The sequence below is a fragment of the Limanda limanda genome, chromosome 1 (genome assembly GCF_963576545.1).
Source record: "Limanda limanda chromosome 1, fLimLim1.1, whole genome shotgun sequence".
Taxonomy (NCBI): Eukaryota; Metazoa; Chordata; class Actinopteri; order Pleuronectiformes; family Pleuronectidae; genus Limanda; species Limanda limanda.
In genome coordinates, this window is record NC_083636.1 from 29,320,845 (window position 1) to 29,344,559 (window position 23,715).

Genomic DNA, 23,715 nt, shown 5'->3' on the forward strand with positions numbered 1-23,715 from the left:
AGTTACTAATGATTCAAGTAGAAAACCTTTGATTCTCACTACCAACAGGAATGTTTTGAATAGAGTTCACCCCCCCCCCCCTCTCTCTCCTTCCATTATAAGCGCTCTCTCATTGCTCTCTCATCATCGCTCTCTCATCATCGCTCTCTCATCATCGCACCGTCTGACATGATCTAATGAGCTGTCGAAGTGGGCCACGCAGCCACTCTCCAAACTGGTAAACTCAGCTATTCACAAAATGAGTTTAGTTACTGTACTACCTCATTTAAGACACGTCAGAAGTTATATCTAGGATAATGAGTGTTAACTTGCACATTAGTGTCCTGGTTTTTATCATATTTGGGATCCATTGTTGACATGATGCAAAACCTATATGCAGGCTTATTCAATTCTCTGTTAGAATACATGCTCAGAACAACAAGAATACTACAAAACACAATTAGTAAGTCTGTGGAGTAATGAGTCTATCAGAAGAAATTAAATGAAACGGTTCAATTGCTATTTAATCATTACTTCCCCCAAAGAGGGTTTGATTTCACTGCTGTCTGGTTGGTCATCGGTTGTTTTTTCTGTTTGTTTGTGAGCAAGATTAGACGAAAACAGGTGGACCGATTTCCAGGAAACTTAGTGGAATGATGAAGTGTTAGCCAGAAAAAAACACATTTTGGTGTGGATCCAGATCAGGTGGCTGATCAAGGGTGTTTTTTTCCAACATTTTCACCAATTTCCCAGGGAAACCACGTGTTAGCCTCTTTTTTATATTTACATGTCAACAAAACAAAGACCTGAGCTGAGGGGAGCAAAATACAGCACAATTAAGTCAAGACAGTCAAAGAGCAGAGGGCAAAGACACAGAGAAACAGGAAGACAGAGATCAACAAGGGAGGGGAACACAAGGCCAGGCAACACAACATCAGTCACTGTGTTGGGTTTGAAAAGGAAATGAGGTTGTGAATAGTAATAGTATGAACCTGGTTTTGTCCAGTAGGATGAGAGGAAGATTGTAAATCACTCAGAGTCAGATGAGCAACACTGACTGACCAAACACTTGACTCCTTAAATTGGGTCGAGCAATCAATATGTAACATGTTGGATGTATACAGACACTAGTTTTACATCAACTTACATCACATTTGCCTCATAGGGCACAACAACATCCTTTGCTTTAAACCGATGACTCAAATGAGAAAAAAAACTTTTATAAAAAATATTTATATACTATTTTACCTGCGGGAAAAATGTAGATTCCTCTCCAGGAAGTAAAGAAGTGCAATTGATGTTGCCTGTAGCAGAACATGTCAACTAAATATTTACAACACTGATGAGAACTGGGTGACAGCTCTACGTGACCACAGCTGCTATCCTGGTGAACCTTAATGATATAGCTGTTCTAAAACATGTTCTAAACAGTGACATGTCAAGATCTCTGCAAAACTTACAAAGATTTACAAAAATGCCCTGGTACATGTTAAGAAAGTGAACAATAAATTCTGGACTCACTTTAATCCACATCTTCAATTCAATGGCTTCTTCCCAAGCCGAGGCCAAATCTCTCCACCAAAGTTGGTGGAAATCACTTTGGAAGTTTTTTCGTACAAACAAACAAATAAACCAACAAACAGACTCAGGAGAAAACTTACCTTCCTCGACTGAGGTAATTATTGTTTTATAGGAAACACTATGGACACATTGTAACCGTAGAGTGCTGTGGAGCCCACAAATGGAAAGAGCTGGCACCCAGTTCTCCTTTCAGCAAGGAAGCCAGAAGAAAAGCATTTCTTTAGGGTTGTATGTTCTTCCACAGTATACATTCTGTTTTCCACCTCCTGTGTTGCCCTCACATCGCTCACTATCATTAGCTGGAACCATTTCACTCCCGTAACGGCTCCTCTCTCAGAAGAAAGAGGTGAGTCAGCAGGAGACAGAAAATTGGAGCAATAAGTAGAGGGTGGCAGATAAAAAAGAACATGAAAAAGGCGTCTTTCGAGCAGAGGGAGGTTGGACCAATCATCACAGACTTAATTATTGTTGATTAAAGGACTGTGGAGATGTTGATAATCCACAAAGGGGAAGGGATTGTTCATGGAGAGGACTCAGGGCCACTGTTGTCACACAGAGGTGATGTGTCCGCCATGGTTCCTCTTCTGTCCGCGATGACAGCCATCTCTAATGTATTTATGACCTGCTTATTACTGTCTGCCACAAGTCATGATCTGTCATGATTTTAAACGTGTCTCCGTCTGTGTCTCTTCTCTCAGCTGATTTCCAGTGACGCAGATGGGGCTATTCAGAGGGCAGGACGCTTCAGGGTGGAGAATGGCTCATCGGATGAGGTACACAATTTGGTATAATACACTTTTGTGCACACATGCCCAATACCCATTCACTTAGCGAGGTAACAAATGAACAACACCAATTTATGCGGTAAATGATGCATGAGGGTTTTTTTGTTCCATTTTTAAAAATTGGTTAAACATATTCAAAACGTGATTGCATTTGGTAAATCGATTTGAGTTTATGGACAAAGAAAAATGATTGCAATTATAGTTTTTCCTGTTGTATCTGTTTACATCATACAGAGTTTGGACGGTTACATTTATAATGTATTTAACTACAGATTACTGAGTGTTATGTGTTTGGTATTCAGCTACATTACTCATAAAGTGAGGTATTTATTATTACATGGGACACTTGAGTAACTGAACCCAGGAGTAACTGATGGTGATTTTATTATTTTCTTGACCTCGTATTATTTGTAGAGAATTATGTAAGATTGGAAAACCCAAATCATGTTAAAAGGACGAGCAATTGTTTGAATATGTACATCTCCACATCTCCATTTTTTCCTCATTAAATATTTGGCCGTCTCTGGATTTAAAATATTTAAATAAAAAAATTAATTGCTGGTTTGGGGCCCATGTTCAGACATATTCCACTTGTTATTAAGAGTTATAGGTTCTAAAAGTTTTGATTCAACAAGTGACAAACGTAAAATGGAGAAAAAGCTAAATACTGCTTTACTGAAAGAGCTGCATTAATTTCAAAACTTTTAAACTGGCCAGAGTTTTGATGTTGCATAATGCATATACAGTATATGATTAAAAAATATGGATAGCATACAGTTTATCTTGAAGAAGAATCTCTGCTGACGTGTCTGCCACAGATGTAATGATCTCATCTAGACCCTCATTATCACCGTCTATAAGACACTTAACCTGTATTTTATATTGATAAATGCATCAATATTCATCGACCTGCCGCTCATGATGGTGAATCTGTTCTTAAATAATGTAGATGGTAAGCCTATACTATAACCTCCTCCTATTCAGCATTCATAGGTTATATATTAACATTTAAAAAGCATATTATAACACTGTAACTCTGCTCGTGCTCTCCAATTACCAACAGTATGAATACATAATTAATGACTATAAAATAAAACCCGGCTGTGCTAATATAAAATGTCTTCACAGGATATAAAGGTTCTTAACATGAATAGTTTTTTCATGACCTGTAAACAATGTACAGAATATTCTTTATAAATAGGGCTGGACATAAATAAATAAATTTTCATCAATATAAATTAAAAGAAGGAGCAAAAATTAGTGTTTGAACTTAAAATATATAATAATGTAGAATGTATTGTGATATTTATCGATACCGACTGATATAAAGACATTTTTCTTGATATTTATTTTTAGCCATAGTGCCCAGCTAGACATATAAATACTGAACAGATAGTGTAATGAGTTCCCACTGAGGTCAATTAAGTTCTTCTAAATATCTTGCCACCAACTAAAACTGCTGCATCATTGGTCTCACTCACTGTAGATTGACAACATTTAGCCAGCTTCCTGTCCTATGTCCGTAAAAAGTCATATTGAATTCCCATAATACCAGCGTCCTGCCAACATCATGCTTAAAAAGCTCTGGGGAATAATGTTCTCAGTTATGTTTCATGTTTATTGTAACATCACATCTTAATGTGATTCCATCCCATGCCTTTGTCTTGCATAATTGCAGTTTCTAAGGGGCATATTATAAAAGACAAAAGGTTCATCCACACTGTAAAAAGTCACACCATAGCTCATTGTGTCTGTGCTCTGTGTGTGTCTGCTTCCCTGCTCTGTATCATGACTGACCATCCTGATGACAACGTGGTGTGTGTGTCTGTGTTTGTGTCTGTGTGTGTTTGTGTTTGTCAGACTTCGGACTTCACTCCAGGAACCTGGAGGAGAACCGATGTCCATCTGGAGAATCCAGAGTACCACACCAGATGGTTCTTCAAATACTTCCTGGGAAAAGGTGAGTCCTGCATCGCTGTGCTCTGTTGGTGCTCACACACGGCGTTAGTGTGAGATAGAGGGAGAAATTAAGGGGCTGAGGTCGAGTAAACCGCCCGTCAGTTGCTGCAAAAATACAACATCAGCTAAATGCATTCCCCCGTTTCACAGGATGCTTCTTATCTTATGAGGTCAGCCTCGTCCTCATGCCGCACAGCTCTTCATTCAAGGCCACAACTTGTTAGCATCCAGTCATATCCCCACTGAGAGTCTCAACTACACTCTAATCCCACACGCCACCAAGGGAGGACGCCCGTGGAGGACACGCAGCCTCAGCACAGGGAGCAAAGGCTTGCCTCGAACAGATAACACATGTAAGGTCTGACTGTGAGCTTCTGAAACCATTGAGAGAAGCCAGAGATCATTAAAAACATAGAAATGGTCATTCCATCATTTCCCTGCTGTCATTAACATCTTGCCTGTCCGTGTTGACCTGCTTTGGCTCAGATCAGGTAGCAGACAGGCGGGGATAAAGGACAGAAGCTGAGATCGATGCAGATAACTGCGAGGCAAAGTTTGGCTGCAAAAAGTCGACAAGGGGAAGAAAAGAAATGCCCCCTTTTAGCTGGGGTCATGTTGTGATCATGCTGTACGGCATGGGCAGTTTACAATGAGCTGTGTCCCGGCTCTTGGCTCAACCTGTTGGACTGCAGCTGAGCCATCTGTCTCTCGCAGCCTGAGTGGAGCGACTGCAACTCACGACACGACACGTTATATACTCCAGGCCAGTTATTCTAACACGAGAATATCCTTTCTGATTAAGCACCCAATACAATGGATGGATGACTGGGGATCTTCATTTCAGACACCCAATGATCTGACATTGGAATGATAAGGCAAAGATCAGTCACTAAATCCGTATTATATCTGGGTTTTCTGCTTCATCAAATTGCACACTCTCATTAATATATTTTTCCTAAACTTGCCTGATTATATTTTTCATCAAGACATGAATGAATTATATGAAATGCCGTATTTTGCAATTTTGAAAAAAAATCCTGAATCCACCCCCTGACACAGGTCAAGACCAAAATTGAATCTGTTCTGAGTCAAAGAATTTCTTTTTTACATTTTGGCTGATCTCAAAGGGAATAGTTCATGGATGGTGATTAAAAGGCACATTTAGGTAAGTGTGTGAAATAAGGTGCAGCTTGATTGAATTTTAGGGGATTGTTTGGCCTACCCTGCTGGGATCTACTTCGACCAATACCGCATCCTCCCACCAAGCTTCATGGTGATTCATCCAGTTCTTATTGCCTTATCCTGCTAATTAACAATCAAATTCAGATGAAAACATAACCCCCTTATTCATCTGTTCTCTTGCATATGCATAAACATATAAATGCATATAAATGCAGCTCAACCTCACAAAGTAATTTCTTTCCTGCAGCATAAAAAAAGAGCTAATGGCAAATAAACAGAGCTGGAAACCTAATGGAGAGAAGGAAGTGAGATTGTGGTAACAAGGGAACATTGGAGGAAAAGAAAGAATTAGACAAAGGAAGAGGAGTTCTGCAGGCAGACGTCCTGCGTCTAATTGGGTTGGCGGGACTGTTCAGGCATTGTTTCGGAAGATGTTACCCTGTCAACCAAAGAGGCAGAGGCATGAATGTGTGACTCTGCTGTGGCGTCGTCAGGCGATCTTTCTTTGTGCCAGTGTCACACACACACCGAGAACTGGACATAGGGGGATGAATAAAAGGGAAGACAGGATATAGAAGACAAAAGAAGAGAGACAGCAAGGGGATGAAAGGGAGAGTTAAATACCTGAGGGAATATACATTAGTCGTTTAGAACATGAACATATAGAAATCATCTATATGTTCAATATCCAGTGTATATTTGTAATTGAACCTAATAATATTATATTATTTCTTTCTCTTTCAGTCCACCAGAACTATGTGGGTACAGATGCAGACAAGAATCCCTTCTACCTGTCAGTCGTCCTCTCAGACCAGAACAACCAGCGGGTTCCTCAGTACAGAGCCATCCTCTGGAGAAAGATGGTGAGTGATTCCCAGTACTCTTTGCTATTTCATTTCTAAATTTAATAATGGATGATTTTTTTACCTGTTGTACTTCAAACTGTTCTGATCTCCATCTGAGGAGATAAGAAAGGAAATATTTGTTTGGTGGAGCTACAGACAAATCGCACATCTGAAACATGACAAGAGGCCTGAAGTACAGTCGGAGTAGTGGATCCCAAGAAAAAATACTCAGAACTATGTTTGCTCTGAAAGAATTAGTTTTATCATGGAAAAATCGTAATCTGAAAAGTAACTTAAGGAGATGATGCTCTTTTCGTGTTTATCTTTTCCTCTTTTGTTGTATGACGTTGTTTGTGAAAGGTCTTCAAATTAAAAAAGCCCAAGGTCTGTGGGAAAGTGAGCTCCCCTCCCCCACAGAAAATACTCAAACTCCTGAAATGCTTCGTCAATAGCGCGGACGATACTTTGATCAAAATTCCCCACATTTGCCTTATACACACATAGTCGCTATTCTGACACCCAGGTATAGTAAAACTAACAAAGGATATTAAGTTCAGTAGAAAATATACATAATTACTTTACTTGACTCCCCCACAGGATCTTTCCATATCAGAAAGGCAGGTAGTGAAACTTCTTTTTCTCGGGGGCACAGATTAATCTTGAATGTGAGCATCTTCAGCCGCAGCGTAGGTGGTATATCTTCTGCGATCTAAATATAAGAAATGCACAAAATGTCATCTTGAGGGATTATGCTACTCCAATTTGAGTCACTGCGTGTGTAGGTGTGTTTGTGAGGGAGGAACGTGTGCATTGTTGTGTGTTGGTAGTACGGTGACTCAGCTTCATAGCTCGGATCTAATTTTGGTCACCAGACTCATCTGGAACCTGATTAGGGTGCTGCACCTCCGCTGCCTGATCACATTGATTTGTCTTGTTTCTGTCAGACTCTGGAACCGGTACAGGATGTTGTTGTCGTTGAACAGAACAACTTTGTTTGGCTTGAACTTCCCCTGATTTAATTTGTTTTCGCTAATTGAAAAATACGTTGTGTGCTCTGAATATCCCTCAGGGTATTACTGGGGTCGCAGGGTATTGTTTTTATATTGCGACGCGAATCTGCAGCAGGTTTGTGGCTGGGTAAACTTTTAAGATCCCACGTCCACAGCCCCACAAGTCATTCTTGAGACACATGTTTTGACAATGAGTCACTCCTCAAGGAAAAGGCCATCGAAGCCCTCAGTGCAAACAGTCCATAATCCCTGATCTATGTCATCCTTGTCAGGGGACTCTGAAGATCAGCCTCCCGTACAGCCCGACCAAAACACTATCGGTCAAGTCCATCCTCAGGTGAGAAGTGCAGCCTGGAGCTCCACAGTGACACACTTCACTCTCGACAATACATGTATCAGACTTAATCTTGTCATTCATAATAAATAAATCTAGGCCCTTGTACCCCTATTGGTGTATATATCTTTTTTTATTTATTGTGAAGAGGGTAGGAAGACACATTTGAATAGCTTCTAACTTTTTATAGGTAAAAACAATCTCAGATATGTATGTTGTAAAAAAGACATGTCTTCTGGTCAGTCAGATCTTCAACAATAGTTTAACTGTAACAGGATGAAATAAGAAACATGAGATTAAACCTTCCCCAGGCTGAGCAGGGTCACTGCTCAAGCTCTGAATGAGTACAAGCAGGAGGAGAAATCCCCTGTGTCAGGTGTCATCTTTCTGTGAGAGCCCCTTTGGGCTGTTCATCTTCCATTAATCCCTAAACACCTGCTATCTGTTTTCATCACTACTTCCCTCCCTCCCTCCTCCTTCTCCTACTCTTCCTCCTCCCTCTGTCCCTATTCCCAGTGCAATGAACATGGACAGGTTTGAGAAAGGCCCCAGGGAGATCCTCAACCCTGAGATTCAGAAGGTGAGAGCATCAACCTGCTCCTGGTGAAATGTTAGCACTGGTCTGTTTCATGCCAAGTCTGCTCAGCAGCACCTAAACCATATGGGAACCTCAGGCTGTGTCATCTGTACCTGCAGTGCTGGTTGAGATTATAACAATAATATGAATGTCTTCTTTCTTCAGGATCTGCTGGTACTGGAGGAACAGGAGGTATGGAATGACACTGATAAAATGTGTTAGGCTACATGTTTTTTTGTTTTGTTTTAAGTATCATTTTCATTTATAAGGGTTGGAAACTACTTCTTTTGTTAGGTGTTAGGTTCCCAGACATCTTCACACGTCTAGATATCACAACAGATACCCACATTGTTGTGTTTTTATCTGGGAAAAGAATGTTGTGGAGATGAGGTGGCTGAGGGAGAGCACCTTCACCTGAACCAGAGGATCAGTCAGCGCAGTGAGAGCTGTTAGCTGATTGATCCTCAGCTGCCTCAAGGGAGACCCAGACACACAGGACATGAGAAAAGGCACGGAGAGGCACTGAGACTCTGGGACACAGAGGACAGAGACACTGAGCTGCAAAGACCTTTTAGTTTAGTTTAATTTACGGTCGCTGATGTGTGTGTTAAAGTTGCAGTGTGTAGACTTCAGTGACATAAAGTGGTAAAGTTGCATGTTGCAGCTGAACACACCTTTAAGTTTACATAAAACTCAAAAGGTGTTTAGTTTGTCCAGTCTGGGCTTCTACAAGAAACCTGGCGGCCTCCATAGAGAGGACCCCCCCTTATGTAAATATAAAGTATTTCAATATAAAGGGCCCATTCTAAGATAAACAAAACAACAATTTGTATAATTTACATGATACACACTTGTGAAAACATTTTATATTAAAGTTCTGTCAATAGATCCCTTTCACCGAAGTCTTACACTATGGAACTTTAACAGAAAATAAAAGAATGTTAAAACCAGAATGGTTTGTGTCTGGGTGCTGTGGTGAGAGCCCAGTGACATCGTCAACTGCCACAAATGTTCTCTTAGATTTGCAGGAACTACAGTTTTGTTTTCTTCCTCATATAACATAATCTTTACTATGCCGCTGATGTAATTGCACAACAAATATATTTAAGTCTATTAAGTCTGTCTTTAAGTCGAGATCTATCTTTAGCCTTATTTGTAGGGAAAAAGAATCATAAATTGTTGATTACTATTTTTTAGGGTTCTGTCAACTTCAAATTTGGTGTCCTGTATGCCAAAGACGGACAGCTCACAGATGACGAGATGTTCAGCAACGGTAACTCTCCTTATACTCGATGTTCAAACCCATTGCAGGGATTTTTTGACATTTTGGAAAATGTGTTTTTTCTCTTTCTTGCCTAGAGTTACTGTAGATGAGGAGATTAATTCCAATCTTGCATATCCATGTCCAATATGAAGCTTTGGTTTTAAATGCTAGCCTGGCTGTAAGCTCCAACTGAATTTTTAATAGAGAGAAAAGTGCGTTATTAACGTTTTTTAATCTTCTCGATCTTCTCCAAGTCACAACGTATATTGATAAATATCTTTCCAAAATGGTAAAATATCCCTTTACAATAAAAACTGCAGCACAACAGAAGATAAAGCCACCTTGTGTGTTTCAGAGACGGGGAGCGAGAGCTTTGATAAGTTTCTCAATCTGCTTGGTGAAAACATTACGCTGCAGGGATGGGCAGGATACCGGGGAGGGCTCGACACCAAGAGTGAGTGAGCGCACATCGTCAGAATTGCAATAATTATTGTCATCATTTAAAATAAATATAAATAAAAAAGGTTATTTGAATATGCCAATGTTTACTCTTTGTCATTGTCTTGTTTCTTTGTACCTGCAGATGACACTACAGGAATTAAGTCCATCTACACAGTGTATCAGGGCCATGAGCTAATGTTCCATGTGTCCACCATGTTACCCTACTCCAAAGAGAACAAACAGCAGGTCAGTGGCTGTGGAGCTGTGCTTTCTTTTCTATTGGCACATTTATTGTTTTCATTTTCTATTTTCAATTTAAGTCTTTGTTTAGTTCGTTTTTATCGACAACTTTCATTGACATGAAATTTTGTAAATACATTCATGATCCCCAGGGGATGTGTTCTCATGGCTTGGTGATCCCTGATTTACCTCAACTATTACATTTTACTGGTTGGATTTCTATGACATTTGGTCCATTTATTTTATGAATAATTGTTATACTTTTGGCAATTCATTTTACTTTTCCTCTCATCTAGCACCAGCATCAGGTCTGAATTGAAATGTGTTAACTACGTGCTGACCAAATTCCAGCAAAATTCCCTTTTTGCTTTGTTTTGTGTGCAAATTAGCACAAATCTTGTTCAAATTTTATCATGCGAACATGCTCGACAAAGATGGTGAACTTAATAAATATAATACTTTATGCACTAAATGTCAGCATTGACTTATTAAACTCAGTGTTGGCTCTTTACCACCTGTGTTTGAGGGGTTGTTCAAACTTTAGATACACATCGGTCACTGGTAGGAAATCTTGTGCAATGTCAGTCAATGTCGTCGCTTCGGGGAGAAAAGAGAAGAAAGGATGAAAGATCATTGCTGTACTGCTGAGCCCTGTTCTGCAATGTCAATATTATTGAGTATGATTTAAAAGGCCCGGTGCTCACCAGATCTGACAAGTGGTAAGTGGATTTCTCCCTAAGATATAAAAAGACATTCTGGCTGTCAATAATTCCGAACAGTCTGTGCTTGTAGAGCATTTCAAGTGTGGCTGCTGGTCTGGCGCTCGTCTACCATCCACCTTAGTTCACAGGAACTGCAGTCATATGGAAGAAGATGACTGTAGTTCTCATCTGAGTTTCTCTGCAATGTCAATTCAGTTTGCCTTGTGGAGTTCTACTGTTAAAGTCCTCGACCACGATTCGAAACATTTAGATGTAAGGTGACCGTTTATATACTCTTACCAGTAGTGGGGCTAAATAAAGTTTAACGGATCTTGGAAAAGTCTTTATCCTCTTTGGAATATGATTGTGCAGGTGATCTCAGAGCAGTTAGTCTCTTAGATAGTAAAAGCTTGTGTGCAATTTGGCATTTAAGCTAGGTTGTACCCGGTTGGGCCCCTAAACGACAGCTCACAGTATCCAAAAAGGAAAGGGTTCTTCTATTAGGAATCAGGAATATGTGTATTAAATTTCAAAGAAAATGTTTTTATACATTGTACTAGTCTGTAAGTGGAAATTATGACTGGATGGTTGTGCTACTAAAAGGTCATTGACATATGTGGCAAGGAGAATATATAAAATATAAAAAACAAATCGGTGAGACATGATTTATAAAGATGTGCTTGATGTTGCTGCTGCTCTGAAGTTATGAGATCAAAAAGCTGAAATTATCCCTGCTCCTCAACGTGTTTATGGTCTGAGAGCTTGGAACATGTTTGCTGTATGAAGGAGACACCCATCCTCCAAACTTATGCACATACCCGCAACAACTGTAGCTGGTTTTGAGGCCTAGAACTTAACTGCAGATTTGTTCTCTTCGCTCTCATCTGTGTCAGTCCCACATACTGCAGGCAGCTGTTTGAGTGAAAAAGCCCAGAAACACCCACTTGAAACTATCGTCCCACGACTTAACAAAGTTACCAACTTGCTGGAGCATTTTGCATTTACATAAACAGATATTTCCCTTAACAGTTTGCATTGTTCGGAAGTTTTGACTACATGACTAGTGTATCTGAGATACTTTAGCTTTATATCTGGATAGTGGGAGGAAGTGGAGACGCATCGTCCATCTTTATTTACAGTCCATGGTTCCAGCCTCAGACTTGTTCATCTTATCAACACCATTATAAGTCGGATATGCAGCAGTGGTGCTACACACAGTTCATAGAGGTAGTTACGATATTCAAAAGCTGCCTTGCACTACTGACTGTCACAATTTGTGTGAAACATGTTCTTGAAGTGAGAACTCAGATTCACAGCAATTCACAGTTTCCAATGGTATCATTATATCTGAAAGATGTTCTGTATAACTCCAGCACTTAATTCCTCAGGTGTAAAAAAATCAAACTGTGCTAATTAGTTCCCCTAACAACTTTATAAGGTGAAAATGTATGAATGTTGCTTTTGAGGTTTGTTCCTTTGCCCTTGTGTGATTATAACATCAGTAAATATATGTACACAGACGATCCCTGTCTCATGAATCACAGAATACCGAGGTTGAGTTGCTTCTTCTTTTTTTCTTTTTTGTCGTCATCCGTGCTCTTTCCTCTCTGGCAGGTGGAAAGAAAGAGACACATTGGAAATGACATTGTCACCATCGTATTCCAGGAAGGGGATGACGCATCGTCATCCTTCAAACCATCGATGATCCGATCGCACTTCACCCGTATCCTTCACACGGACAACCGCTGTCAGAGAAATGAACTGGTGACCATCAGCGTCAGCTAAGAGGATCTTCGCCTAATGAACAGAGACCACGTCAGCCCTGTTTATCTGATGAACTGTGCGCCTGCTGTTGCGTCTCCTACACAATCAATGTTTCCTTTACTTCTTCCTCCAGATATTTTTGCATTAGTTAGGTATAATAGCCAGAATGACAGTTACAGGTGAGTGGCCTTGATTCATGGTGATTGCCTTCGATTCATTCATTATGGTATTTCATTCAGACATCTTTTCACCCTTAATTCTGCTCATTAGGTTGTTTTAATTGTTTTCCTTGATTTGAAAATGGTGCTGACTTGACTCTGCCATACTGTGGGATTTACTGTGACTGTACTGTCTCTATCACAGGTTGAAGATTTTCTCAGAGGAGAGCGTTCCACTGTTTGGACCCCCTCTCCCATCTCCATCTGTATTTACTGATCACCAAGAATTCAGGGACTTTTTATTAGTCAAATGTAAGAAAACCACATCAAAATATGTCCGATATGTCTGCGTCTTTTTCTGAAACTAATCTTTCTTCATCTCTGACAGTAATCAATGGAGAGAAAGCCACACTGGAGACGCCAACGTTTGCCCAGAAGCGTCAGCGGACCCTCGATATGTTGATCCGCTCGCTCTACCAAGACCTCATGCCTGACCTGCACAAGGTACACCTTTGTTCCTGCCCTCCTTCTTAGATGTGTGTACTTTTTTTTCTAAAATGTACGTACACTAGCGCACACTGCAGTTCTCCATCTCCAACTTGTCACTTCACTCACTGGCAACGACTGTAGCCACCGCGGAGCTGCGTTCTGCTGTATTCCACTGCAGCCCTCTGCACACTGCACCATTCCGACTGGATACTACTGCAATGCTGACTTTCTCACCAGGGCTCTCCCTCCTCACATCAGCCTTGTTCTTACTTATCTTGTTTTTCCCTCCTTTCACTGTTGCTGCTCCTAACACAACTAAATTCTCACTGCGTTTCACTGCTGCTGTTTTAACCCCCCGCCAGGGTCAGTTTCTAAGACCCCTCTCTTCTCTCTTTTTCTGTCTCTGTCTGTGTGTTTTTGTGTGTGTGTGTGTGTGTGTGTGTGCAACATGTGGGCTGTCGATGGTTCCATGTTTAGGTTCCTTTTTCTCCCCAGAACATGTTAAATCGACGGTCATTCAGCGACGTCCTGCCCGAGTCTCCAAAATCAGCACGCAAGAAGGAGGAGGCACGGCAGGCTGAATTTGTCAGGATAGGGCAGGTAAGAAAAATGTACTCAAGCACACACACGCGCACACACACACACACACACACACACACACACACACACACACACACACACACAAACTCATGAACACCAAACAACCAGAGCACTGCAGTAAGCAGCTCGAAACACTCAGATGAACAGATGCATTAACACCTTGAAACTAGGATACACACTGACAAAGGTTGGTATGGGCACACACACACATTAGCACACACAAATGACATACATGGACAAATACATCCGATCACCTAAGAAACCAAGACACATCCAAAAAGATGTATTGATGTCATTCATTCATCGGCCCGTGACATTCTCTATTATACATGAACACAATGACGTTAGTAGAGATCGAATGAATAGAATAAATAAAAGTTATTGCGGAACTAACAAATTAAACTGCTTGTTGTATAATTAAGGTCTAGCAAATACCAGAGATGCTATGTAAACCTCTATATTGTAAATCCACTTGTTGTTTTATCTTCCTTTATACATTAATAATATATGAATACATATTCCTTTCACTATATTTGATTGTCCTTGGAAGATCTTTTTTCTTGCATCTTTGATACAAGGAGAAGAGTTTCCATCTTCTTTTTTTTTTTCTCATGTCATTTTTAGGACAATATTGTTTTTTTAACGTACAAAATACAATGGATAGCCCTGAGTGGTGTCATATCAGGCAGCATATTGACCCAACAACGTCCAGCAATAAGGTGAAGCAGTATGACTCTAGCCTGAGAGGGAAAACCCAGGGCAAGAAATAAGAAAGATAATGTCTCACTGCTGCTCCTTAAGGTTGTTGCTCTGCACACCCAGCAATAACTGAAGGTGACCCAGAGGATTGTACCAAGCCTTTTATCAACTCAGATCCTCTCTCACCTGCTTTACAGTGGCTGGACACAGATCAGAGTAAGAAAATCTACCTGAGAAAGTATATTCTAAAAATTAAGAGGGATGTGTAGAACCATGCATAGTTTTAACTTGGGAACACTAATGTTAAGTAGAATGACAATTGCAGGGGGGAAAAAACATATCAGGAAAATGAAACATATGTCTGTGTTAATTCTCCACAGTATAATATCCACATGAAAATACATATCCACCTCATTTACTGAAGATAAAAATCTGTTTGCCATCTAGCTTATTTGCATCTGCAGTCCCTGGACAGGAAAATATAAAAGCAAATACTGATTGTTACCCTAATGAAAACAAGACACAAATAAAAGTGTAAATTATTTAGCAACTCATATTTTGTTCCGATGAATATTTCCTTATGTTAGAAATAGTAATAGAAGACTTGGCTCGGTGTAAAATATAGAAATGTCCACACTGTCTAAGAAGATATATAATTCCTGCTCAAATAACAGAATGTGATTTAGACAGATGGTTATCGTGCATTGGGAATGTGATGCAGGTTTTTTGTTGTGGAGAAAATGTAAGATTTGAGCAGGTATCATTCAAAAAAACACATTGCAGAGATTTTTGGACACACACACTTATCTACCAGTCCTTGAACTCTTTAGATTTGACACATACAAACCAGTAATATGAAGAAACCGAAGAAACAAAGACCTGTAAGTGCCATGAATTCATTTAGCAGATTTTCCTCCTGACAGGCAGCTGAGTTAACTGGACACTATGATACCATGATAAGAAGAAGCCTCTGTGCCACAGTGCAGTAATTGTTACCAGGCTGATGTAATCGCCATTACACCTCCGTTCTTGAGGCTGACGTAGCAATTATATAATTATATAGGAACAAAATCTGAAAACACAAGTGGTGTCTCAATTCAGGTGATGCATCCTCTGGATGACGCACAGTATACCAGGCTCACGAAGACGCCTCCTTCGTGGGCCACATAGACCACGAAGGCCAGACCTGATCTTGGAATTACTCTATCTGGTCAGCAAAGGAATTCCAGGATCAGCGTCACCCTTATTGCTGTTGCCTAGTAATAGAGCTGAAGTTGGACAACAGAAGATTTAATGTGCCTTGGTTATTTTAGCATGTGTACTGTTTGCTGGCACCATTACCTCTTTGAAAAGCAGTTAGTCACCGAAGTGCAATGGATCCTCGGATAGGTTGGAGCAAGGACGCATTTGAAGAACCCCTTCGAAATGGTACAGCCCAGTCTACCTCAGTCTCCGAAGGATTCAGCCCCTGAATTGAGACACAGCGTCAGACATGAAAAGAGCCAATATCGTCGTCTATAGTGTTGAACCGACGTGATCTCTGGCATTTTGGAAATTATTAGTTTCATGGTGTTTGGCAGATATAGCTGAAAATGTCTGGCCTGTTGTGGTGACAACTTGTAAAGTCCACACTTACCAAAATGTTACGACAGCATCGTAATTTTTTCTGTAAATTGACCCAAATTAAGGCTGATGGATGTGGAATGAAAAGTGTCTGTGAAAAAAACAAGTACACAAAATAAGAAAATGGTCTTTCTCACCCACACCGCCAGGAGATATAGCAGATATAGGATATAGGTCATCAAAGTATGCACCTTTTTTTAAAATGAGCTCTAAAGATACATATTTATGCCTCTAAAGAAATTCTGTCTCTTTTTTCATTTGTCTGCCGACTTCATTTGCCAATCCTTGTTCTTCTTTGTGTCACCATTTGAGTTTTCTACCTTGTTTCCCTCTTGTTTCCGTCGCTCACTGCTCGTAAACACTTAGATAACAAAGGAAGTCATTGATTATCCAGTTTTGTAGAGGCGAGGCGTTTGTCCTCAGCTCAACCGACTGTTCGCTCGACATGAGACGCACATTACACGCTGGGAGTTCATGTCTCTCTGGGAATGCCTGATAAGTTAGAATATATATTTATTGTGGTTATGTTCTGAAGGATGGTGAAGGCACGGAGCACAGCAAAGCCATTCTGCTGTGGCCTGGTATTGATTTCATTATCTCCAGATTGCCTGTTTATGCGGATTTGTAAATTGAAAGGGCTGACAGCGTAGCTTGGATTGGAATTTGTCATCTGATGAGATGCTTCCTGATTTGACATTTGTGCAAAATATTTTCCATTTGAATGATTTTTTTTTAATTTAGTTTTGCTTTTCCCCCCAGTGAGCTGTCCCAGTCGTCACGGCCTAAATAAGCATGAAAACCAGGAAACACTAATGACAGGCCAGTTAGATATAAGTGATGGAATAAAAAAGGTGCATAATTCAGCGGGCTCATTTCGCCCCCGTCCTCCGCTTGATGCATTTATATGCATGATTCACATGCAGCGCACACTCATTAATCCTGCACAGGGTCAGAGATTTAAAAGGCTTGTCCAGACATTATTTAATAACTGTGACATTATTTCATTAGAGGAGTTTCATAGGGGAATCTGGAAAATGCATGCAGCCTCAAGTGGTACATGCTGTGTAAGCTAGCAGCACATTTACTTAAAATAAAGTGGTTGCATACAATATTTAACAGCTCAAATTGTCTTTTTTAAATGATTTTTTAAAAGGAGTAAAATGATCGATGAAGAAGAGCAAGCAGAGATAATTAGGGTTCATTTGTGAAGCGGAATTTTGGTTCTTCTTCTTCTTTCCTTCCCCATGAATCATCTCATGACCACAGATTTATCTTCTGACCCTAAAAGTCGATGCATTGATATTTACAGTCTAATAATATTGCATATGTTGATGTATGCTGTGTGACGCAAAGGTCATTTTTCTTTTGATACTGCACTGGTGGGAATTGAATATAGGGCTTTACTTTTACTGGACTTTTTTTTTTTTTTTTTCATACATTATATCTGAGTTTTGTGTTTAACCTGATGCCGTTTGTTCTCTATAGGCCCTGAAGCTGAAGACCATTGTGAGAGGAGATGCCCCGACCAGTCTTGTTACCACAGGCCTGTGCAGAAAAGAGGTGAAAAGTCTTTGTGGGTCTTTGAAACATTTCACTGCACGACATTTTCATCTTAACAAGTCATTAAGTTTGTTTATAAGCGGCAACTCCAGGAATTGAACTTTGCAAAATAGGATTTAACTGATTTCCCAGAAAATAGTTCATGGAGCTTGACGGAAATAAACTGTCTGATTTAGGCAACAGATATCTATGAGTGTGTGCGACTTGATTGCATTTAGGGCTGCCACTAACGACTATTTTTCTATCGACTAATCGGACGACTATTTTATCGATTAGTCGATTAATCTAAACGACTAATTTTCCTCCAAAAAAATCAAATTGACCATTCATTTCAGTTAATTTTATTTTGACAACAACAAACTGTATGTCATCGTATAATGCAGCACAAAATGTAAAGAAAGGCTCAAATATTAAAGTGCAAAACTGTAGGTTTAAACTAGCAACTCCAACGTGATAAAAATAAATAAAAAAGAGGGCTTATAAGTTAAGTCAGCAGTGCAACTCAAAAAGATATCAAAGTTCCTATTTAACCCCTTATCAAAATAAAAAAGTTATGTCTGCATATTAAATGGATTTTTTTATTAAACAAAGTGCAACATGTTTAAAGTATAAGAAACAATGGTGTCCAGCTCAAAATCCGACTCAAACGTCATTTAGACATGTGTGTTGTAATGTAAGAATGTCAGCATGTCCACATGTTCGGGACTCAGTCTAGCGCCCCCCCCCCCCCCCCGCGAACGGAGGCCTCCCCCCGCGGGCGCCGTAGCTGAGGTGACGCGAGTAGGACCCGACCCGCGCCGGTCCGCCGTCCACACCTGCGACGGACACCGGCCCGCGGTCCAAGAGAGAGGAAGCCCCCGCACCAGCGACGCCGTGAGGCGCCCCCCCCCAAAAAAAAACAAACAACTTGAGGCGGGCCGCACACCGAGCCTCCGGCTGCGTGGAGGGGAGGGCGCCGGGGCGACTGCTCCCCCAGCCGCGGCATGCATAGTCTATGGCGGCATGTGCCCAGCGGTTTAAAAAAACAATGCGTCGACGCATTTTCAGCGTCGACGTAATCGATGACGTCGACGAATCGCGGCAGCCCTAATTGCATTTAAGGGTTCTTTTGGGCTTTGGCGTACAGTGTTCTTTTCTGAGTGCCATTCTGGATCTTTTGAGAAATAAGTGAAAATGACATTATGCTGGACCGGCCCCCTGATCCAGATCTGCAAACAAATATACTGGATTCCTATTGTTCCCGTAGCTTTGGCTTAATCTTGCTTACAACAAACAAATAAACAAACCAACCAACACACACACAGGGGTGAAAACATGATATTTAATATATTATTCATAATTTTTAATCTTGCGGTTTATTATATTCTGTCAAAACAGCTGGATCATATTTCTAATTGTACACCCACACATGTCTCTGTGTCTTTACCCGCCGCAGCCATGGGAGTCCCAGTCGTTCTGCAGCACGTTCCCCTATGAGATGGTGTGCGCCGACTCCTGGGGTCAGTCTCTGCTGGGCGCCACCGACACAGCGGGGGTCATGCTGCTGGACGGTGAGTTCATCCTAATCAATATCGCCCCATGTCCTCTAAAACAAAGCCACCCATCCATATCCATTCGATACTGTGCTCAGCAGAATGCCAAGGCCAACAGCTAACATGATGATGATAATGATGTTGTCCATGTTTCAGGCCCAGATCCAGCTTCACCCAACGCTGGTGAGTGTGCGATCAATACTCCCGTTTCTTTTTCCTGCTCAGAGGATTTATTTTACATATATTTCAACCGGTATGTGTCAGATTGTACTCGTCTTTTTGTTAATGTATGCATTGTGTTTCAGAGACCCAGGCTCTGCCTCCGGTGCAGGTGTTCGACAAAACCATGGTGGTGAAGCAGATGCACGTTCTCGAGCCTCAGGACCTGCTCATCACCAGGGCCGACAAAGGTAGGACTCAGACGACAGGGAGCTCAGCACTTGTCGAGTACCTACTTACCCTTTCCACCTCCGCTGGTCCAGTGAACACATTGATCACTCGCTGTGATCTAAGGAAGCTGACCTATAGAGAACCAATCCCCGTCAAGTGTGTGTGCAAATGTGTGTTTCAGAGATTGTGTGCACGTTTGTGTGTGTCTGTGTTTATCCTCGGGGAAGGGCTCGACTGTGAGTGCAGCGGGCTTTAACGATAGATATGCAGACCAACAGACAGATAAAATGAAACCTGCAGACGTGAGAAGGATAGAAAAGACACAAACTGTATACACAGCAGGTTGCTGTGTAATAACACACATCTGTACAATTTGTCGCATGTTAGCTCCGACCAAAAGAGCATGTAATCCAGTACCCTGCTGATGATTAGCTAACCCGGCTATTGACAAACAGGATTGACTCGGTTTTGATAGCGATTATGTGATAGAGGTGGAAACGTTTGTCACGGCCCTGCATGTGTGTGTGTGTGTGGCGAGGATTTACATTTCTGGGAGCACGAGCCCTAAGAAGCCATATCGTAATCCGCCTTGTGCAGTGAAGCACTATTGTCTGGTGTCTCGTGGGCGGAGGCTCAAAGCAAAACCAAGTGAACCTTAATGCAGGACAGCAACAATGTGGCTCTGTGTTTGTTTCCAGGGAAGGACGCTCGGGTCTATGTGTTCAGACTCAACACGCTCAAGAGAGGCCTGGAGGAGAAGCAGCTGGTCAGGAGCAAGTGTGACAGTCGGGAAAATAAACTGGAGAAAACTAAAGGTACAACACGAGGCGCACGCTGCGAAGGAATCCCTGCAAATGCAAAGAAAAATATCCTGTAGTCTCAGGAATCCTGCTTTAATTCAGGGTTTAAAAATTGGTCTTAAAACAAAAGTCAGTTTCATATTTTATCTTGGAAACAGGTTTTGCCTGATGCAATCATTTCTCTTGTTTATATACTGCACAAGTACCCCCTCCTATCATCTATCTAATGATTCCACTTATCTTTTCTGTAGTGGCCTCGCATTTCCAGAACTGTTCATCTTATAAGCTTCACACGTGTCTCTCGTATTGTAAAGGGCCCAAGGAAGTGCAGTGTTGGATTTGGTACGATAGGGACACACAATGTGTTCAATATTAATACATTTTGAATAAGCAGGAAATCAGTGCTCTGCTGCTCCGGTTACTGGGAATGATGAACGAAAGTGACGTTGTTGATAACGACAACAGCAAGTTCACAACAAAGGAGACGACAACTGATCCTATAGCGTTTATTCAGTCTGAAAATTCCACGCTCGCAAATGCTCACCACGACCAGTCACTTAAACATTTGACTTTGTAGGTGATTTTGGCATCATTAGAAGATAAACACAGGCACAAAATGTAATAGGATCAATCTAATTTGTGACATTTTTATCTTGAAATAAGCAATCCATTTAGTTTCCTCTAAATAGATGTTTGGAAAATCATTTCCCACTTTTGTTTTTCAGATTTTTAAAATCAAATCTGAACAAACTACATCAAGACGAGTTCCCGTGCAACAAGTTTAATATTGTAATGCAAATGGTGCTTGACAAGTTTATTTATATTTGACAAGACATAAAACACACGTACTCAGCCTGAAGCAGGATATTGTGACCTTAATGAAAGTCGTTTCCACTGCTGGTGGTGTGATGCCAGCTGTTTGTGGAAGCATCGATCTGTGGGATGATGCCAGGGAACAACACCTACAGCACAACACATGTCCAATGTACCTCCCGCTCTCTCTCACCCCCTCCTCCTCCTCTTTGTCCCAGGCTGTCATTTGTACTCCATCAACACCCACCACGGCTCCGAGCTGAGGATAGTAGCAGCCATCAGGAACAAACTCCTCCTCATCACCAGGAAACAGCCGCGCTTCGAGGGCCTCAGCGCCGTCTCCGCGGGACCCGACTCGCCAGTGGAGGAGTTCCAGTACATACGGGTACAACCAATGACAAATGAGATAATAATGAAAAGAAGGAAGGAATGAAATTGATAAATGAAGATAATTTCTCACTGAAAGTTACATTTCTTTAAAATGCATATTTCTATCTGGAGTGAAGTCAAAGGCGACACACAACATAAGGAGATACTTCACATGGTTTTAAAATATAACATCTCCCACAATTTGAATCAACGGTTATAAGCCCACAGTTAATGATTCCCATTTAGATTCTACATGACTTCCTGAAAATATCAGGGCAAATTCAATGAACGGTGTCCATATTAGATCAGCACCCAACAGATTCACCTAGAAATCAGAAAATGTTTCCTACATTTGAGAATCTCGACATTGACGTTTCTTCAGTATAAAACTTAACTGGTGATCGTTGTCTCACTATCTGCGATGGGTTATGGCTAATAGCTGATTCAGCAGACTTTATAATGCCACCTAATGCGAAAAAACAGGAAAAATGTAAATAATATTCTGATATCATATTTATTATTAACTCGCTCTTTTTTTTTTGGTTTGTTTTAAGTGCAGCCCTGACTCTAAAGGCTCCTGTCCTAAGTCTATGAAAACATTATGTACAGACAAACGTACATATGTCTGTTAAAGTAATTAAACTGTGTGTGTGTGTGTGTGTGTGTGTGTGTGTGTGTGTCTGTGTGTGTGTACCATCCGCCCATCAGGAGATCTGTCTGTGTGACCCTCCGATGGTGATGGCGCTGGTGGACGGGCCGACGGGGGAAAACGACAACATGATCTGTGTGGCCTACAAACACCAGTTTGACCTGATCAATGAGAGCACTGGAGATGCCTACCGGCTCCATCACGTAGACGCCAACAGGGTGAGGCTCACATGCACACGCTTATAAAACGCCGGGGATTTTTCATCGTCCTTTTTATTCATTTAGCTTTCACGTCGAAGTGCTCTGCGGTTGAGCAGAATGGAGACCTTCAGTTGACCCATTTAGTCGCTTTATTTACCTCTCTGATGAGCAGGCTGCTTTGGTGAATCAACACGTTGTCATTTACAGAGAGCAGCTGGGAGGAGACGTGAGGGATGAGGCTGCTGGGGGATGAACAGCTGCTCTAATTAACGGTCTTATTCTGCTAGAACAATTTCTCATTCGACAGAAACAGCAATAATAATAATACAACAAACTCAAGCAGAAACATCAACTAATCAGTTACAACATTATTATTTCCGCGAAGGACTTTATGTTTTCTTCTGCATTTGTTTCAGAATCAAAATCAGGTATATTATTATTATTTGTTAGCAGGATAATCAATCAATCAAATTTTTTGTGTATAGCCCATATTCACAAATCACAATTCGTCTCGTGGGGCGTAACATGGTGTAACATCCTCTGTCCTCAACCCTCAGCAAGAGTAAGGAAAAACTACTAAAAACCCTTTTAAAGGTAAAAATACGTAGAAACCTCAGAGAGAGCCACATGTGAGGGATCCCTTTCCCAGGACGGACAGAAGTGCAATAGATGTCAAGTGTAAGAAAACATCATCAGGATTTAAAGTTTTCAGCAGCATTGATGAGGGTAAACATTTTGAAGGATAACTTCAACACTATATGTCAAGCAGGATAACATGAAAACTAGAAGACCGATAGACAGGTAACAGGGACCTGGGGGGTCTTCTTCAAACCAAACTCAACCAACTCCCCCGTCCAAGAAACATTACACCAAACCTCATCATTCTAATTTTTGACCCATTCTTTTATTATCAAAATTATAAACACAGTAATTCAAAGGTAGCAAAGAATGGGATCTCGTAAGTTTCTGAGCGTGTTGTCGTTGCAGTCTCTTGGTCAATAGCCGATCTCAGAATTTAAAGGGGTTCGCACAAAGTTGTTGTTGTTGTTGCTGTGGACTCATGTAAGGGGCCGTTCTCAGGGGCCTCCTCTCAGCTCTGGGCCCCAGGCAGTCGCTTGCTTTGCCCACCCTTGTTGCAGCGCCCCCTGCCCTGAAGGTTACCCTTTACTTT

General features: G+C 41.1%; 1 protein-coding gene across 3 annotated transcripts in view; it reads left to right on the forward strand.

Moving 5' to 3' along the window:
* Window positions 1-23,715, forward strand: part of garnl3 (GTPase activating Rap/RanGAP domain like 3) — a 47,749-nt gene that overhangs the window by 15,501 nt on the left and 8,533 nt on the right. For 2 of the 3 annotated variants that reach the window (XM_061080661.1, XM_061080679.1), the window contains exons 3-23: window positions 2,259-2,333; window positions 4,206-4,305; window positions 6,231-6,349; window positions 7,614-7,678; window positions 8,192-8,255; window positions 8,418-8,444; window positions 9,450-9,525; window positions 9,872-9,970; window positions 10,100-10,203; window positions 12,513-12,621; window positions 12,796-12,841; window positions 13,026-13,132; window positions 13,209-13,324; window positions 13,805-13,909; window positions 17,717-17,791; window positions 19,227-19,341; window positions 19,480-19,506; window positions 19,629-19,733; window positions 20,412-20,528; window positions 21,545-21,711; window positions 22,404-22,562. In XM_061080661.1, the coding sequence (XP_060936644.1) occupies window positions 2,259-2,333; window positions 4,206-4,305; window positions 6,231-6,349; window positions 7,614-7,678; window positions 8,192-8,255; window positions 8,418-8,444; window positions 9,450-9,525; window positions 9,872-9,970; window positions 10,100-10,203; window positions 12,513-12,621; window positions 12,796-12,841; window positions 13,026-13,132; window positions 13,209-13,324; window positions 13,805-13,909; window positions 17,717-17,791; window positions 19,227-19,341; window positions 19,480-19,506; window positions 19,629-19,733; window positions 20,412-20,528; window positions 21,545-21,711; window positions 22,404-22,562 (1,977 nt within the window). Of the gene's footprint in view, window positions 1-2,258; window positions 2,334-4,205; window positions 4,306-6,230; window positions 6,350-7,613; window positions 7,679-8,191; window positions 8,256-8,417; window positions 8,445-9,449; window positions 9,526-9,871; window positions 9,971-10,099; window positions 10,204-12,512; window positions 12,622-12,795; window positions 12,842-13,025; window positions 13,133-13,208; window positions 13,325-13,786; window positions 13,910-17,716; window positions 17,792-19,226; window positions 19,342-19,479; window positions 19,507-19,628; window positions 19,734-20,411; window positions 20,529-21,544; window positions 21,712-22,403; window positions 22,563-23,715 lie in introns of all 3 variants that reach the window. The other variant, XM_061080671.1, reaches the window with a different exon arrangement.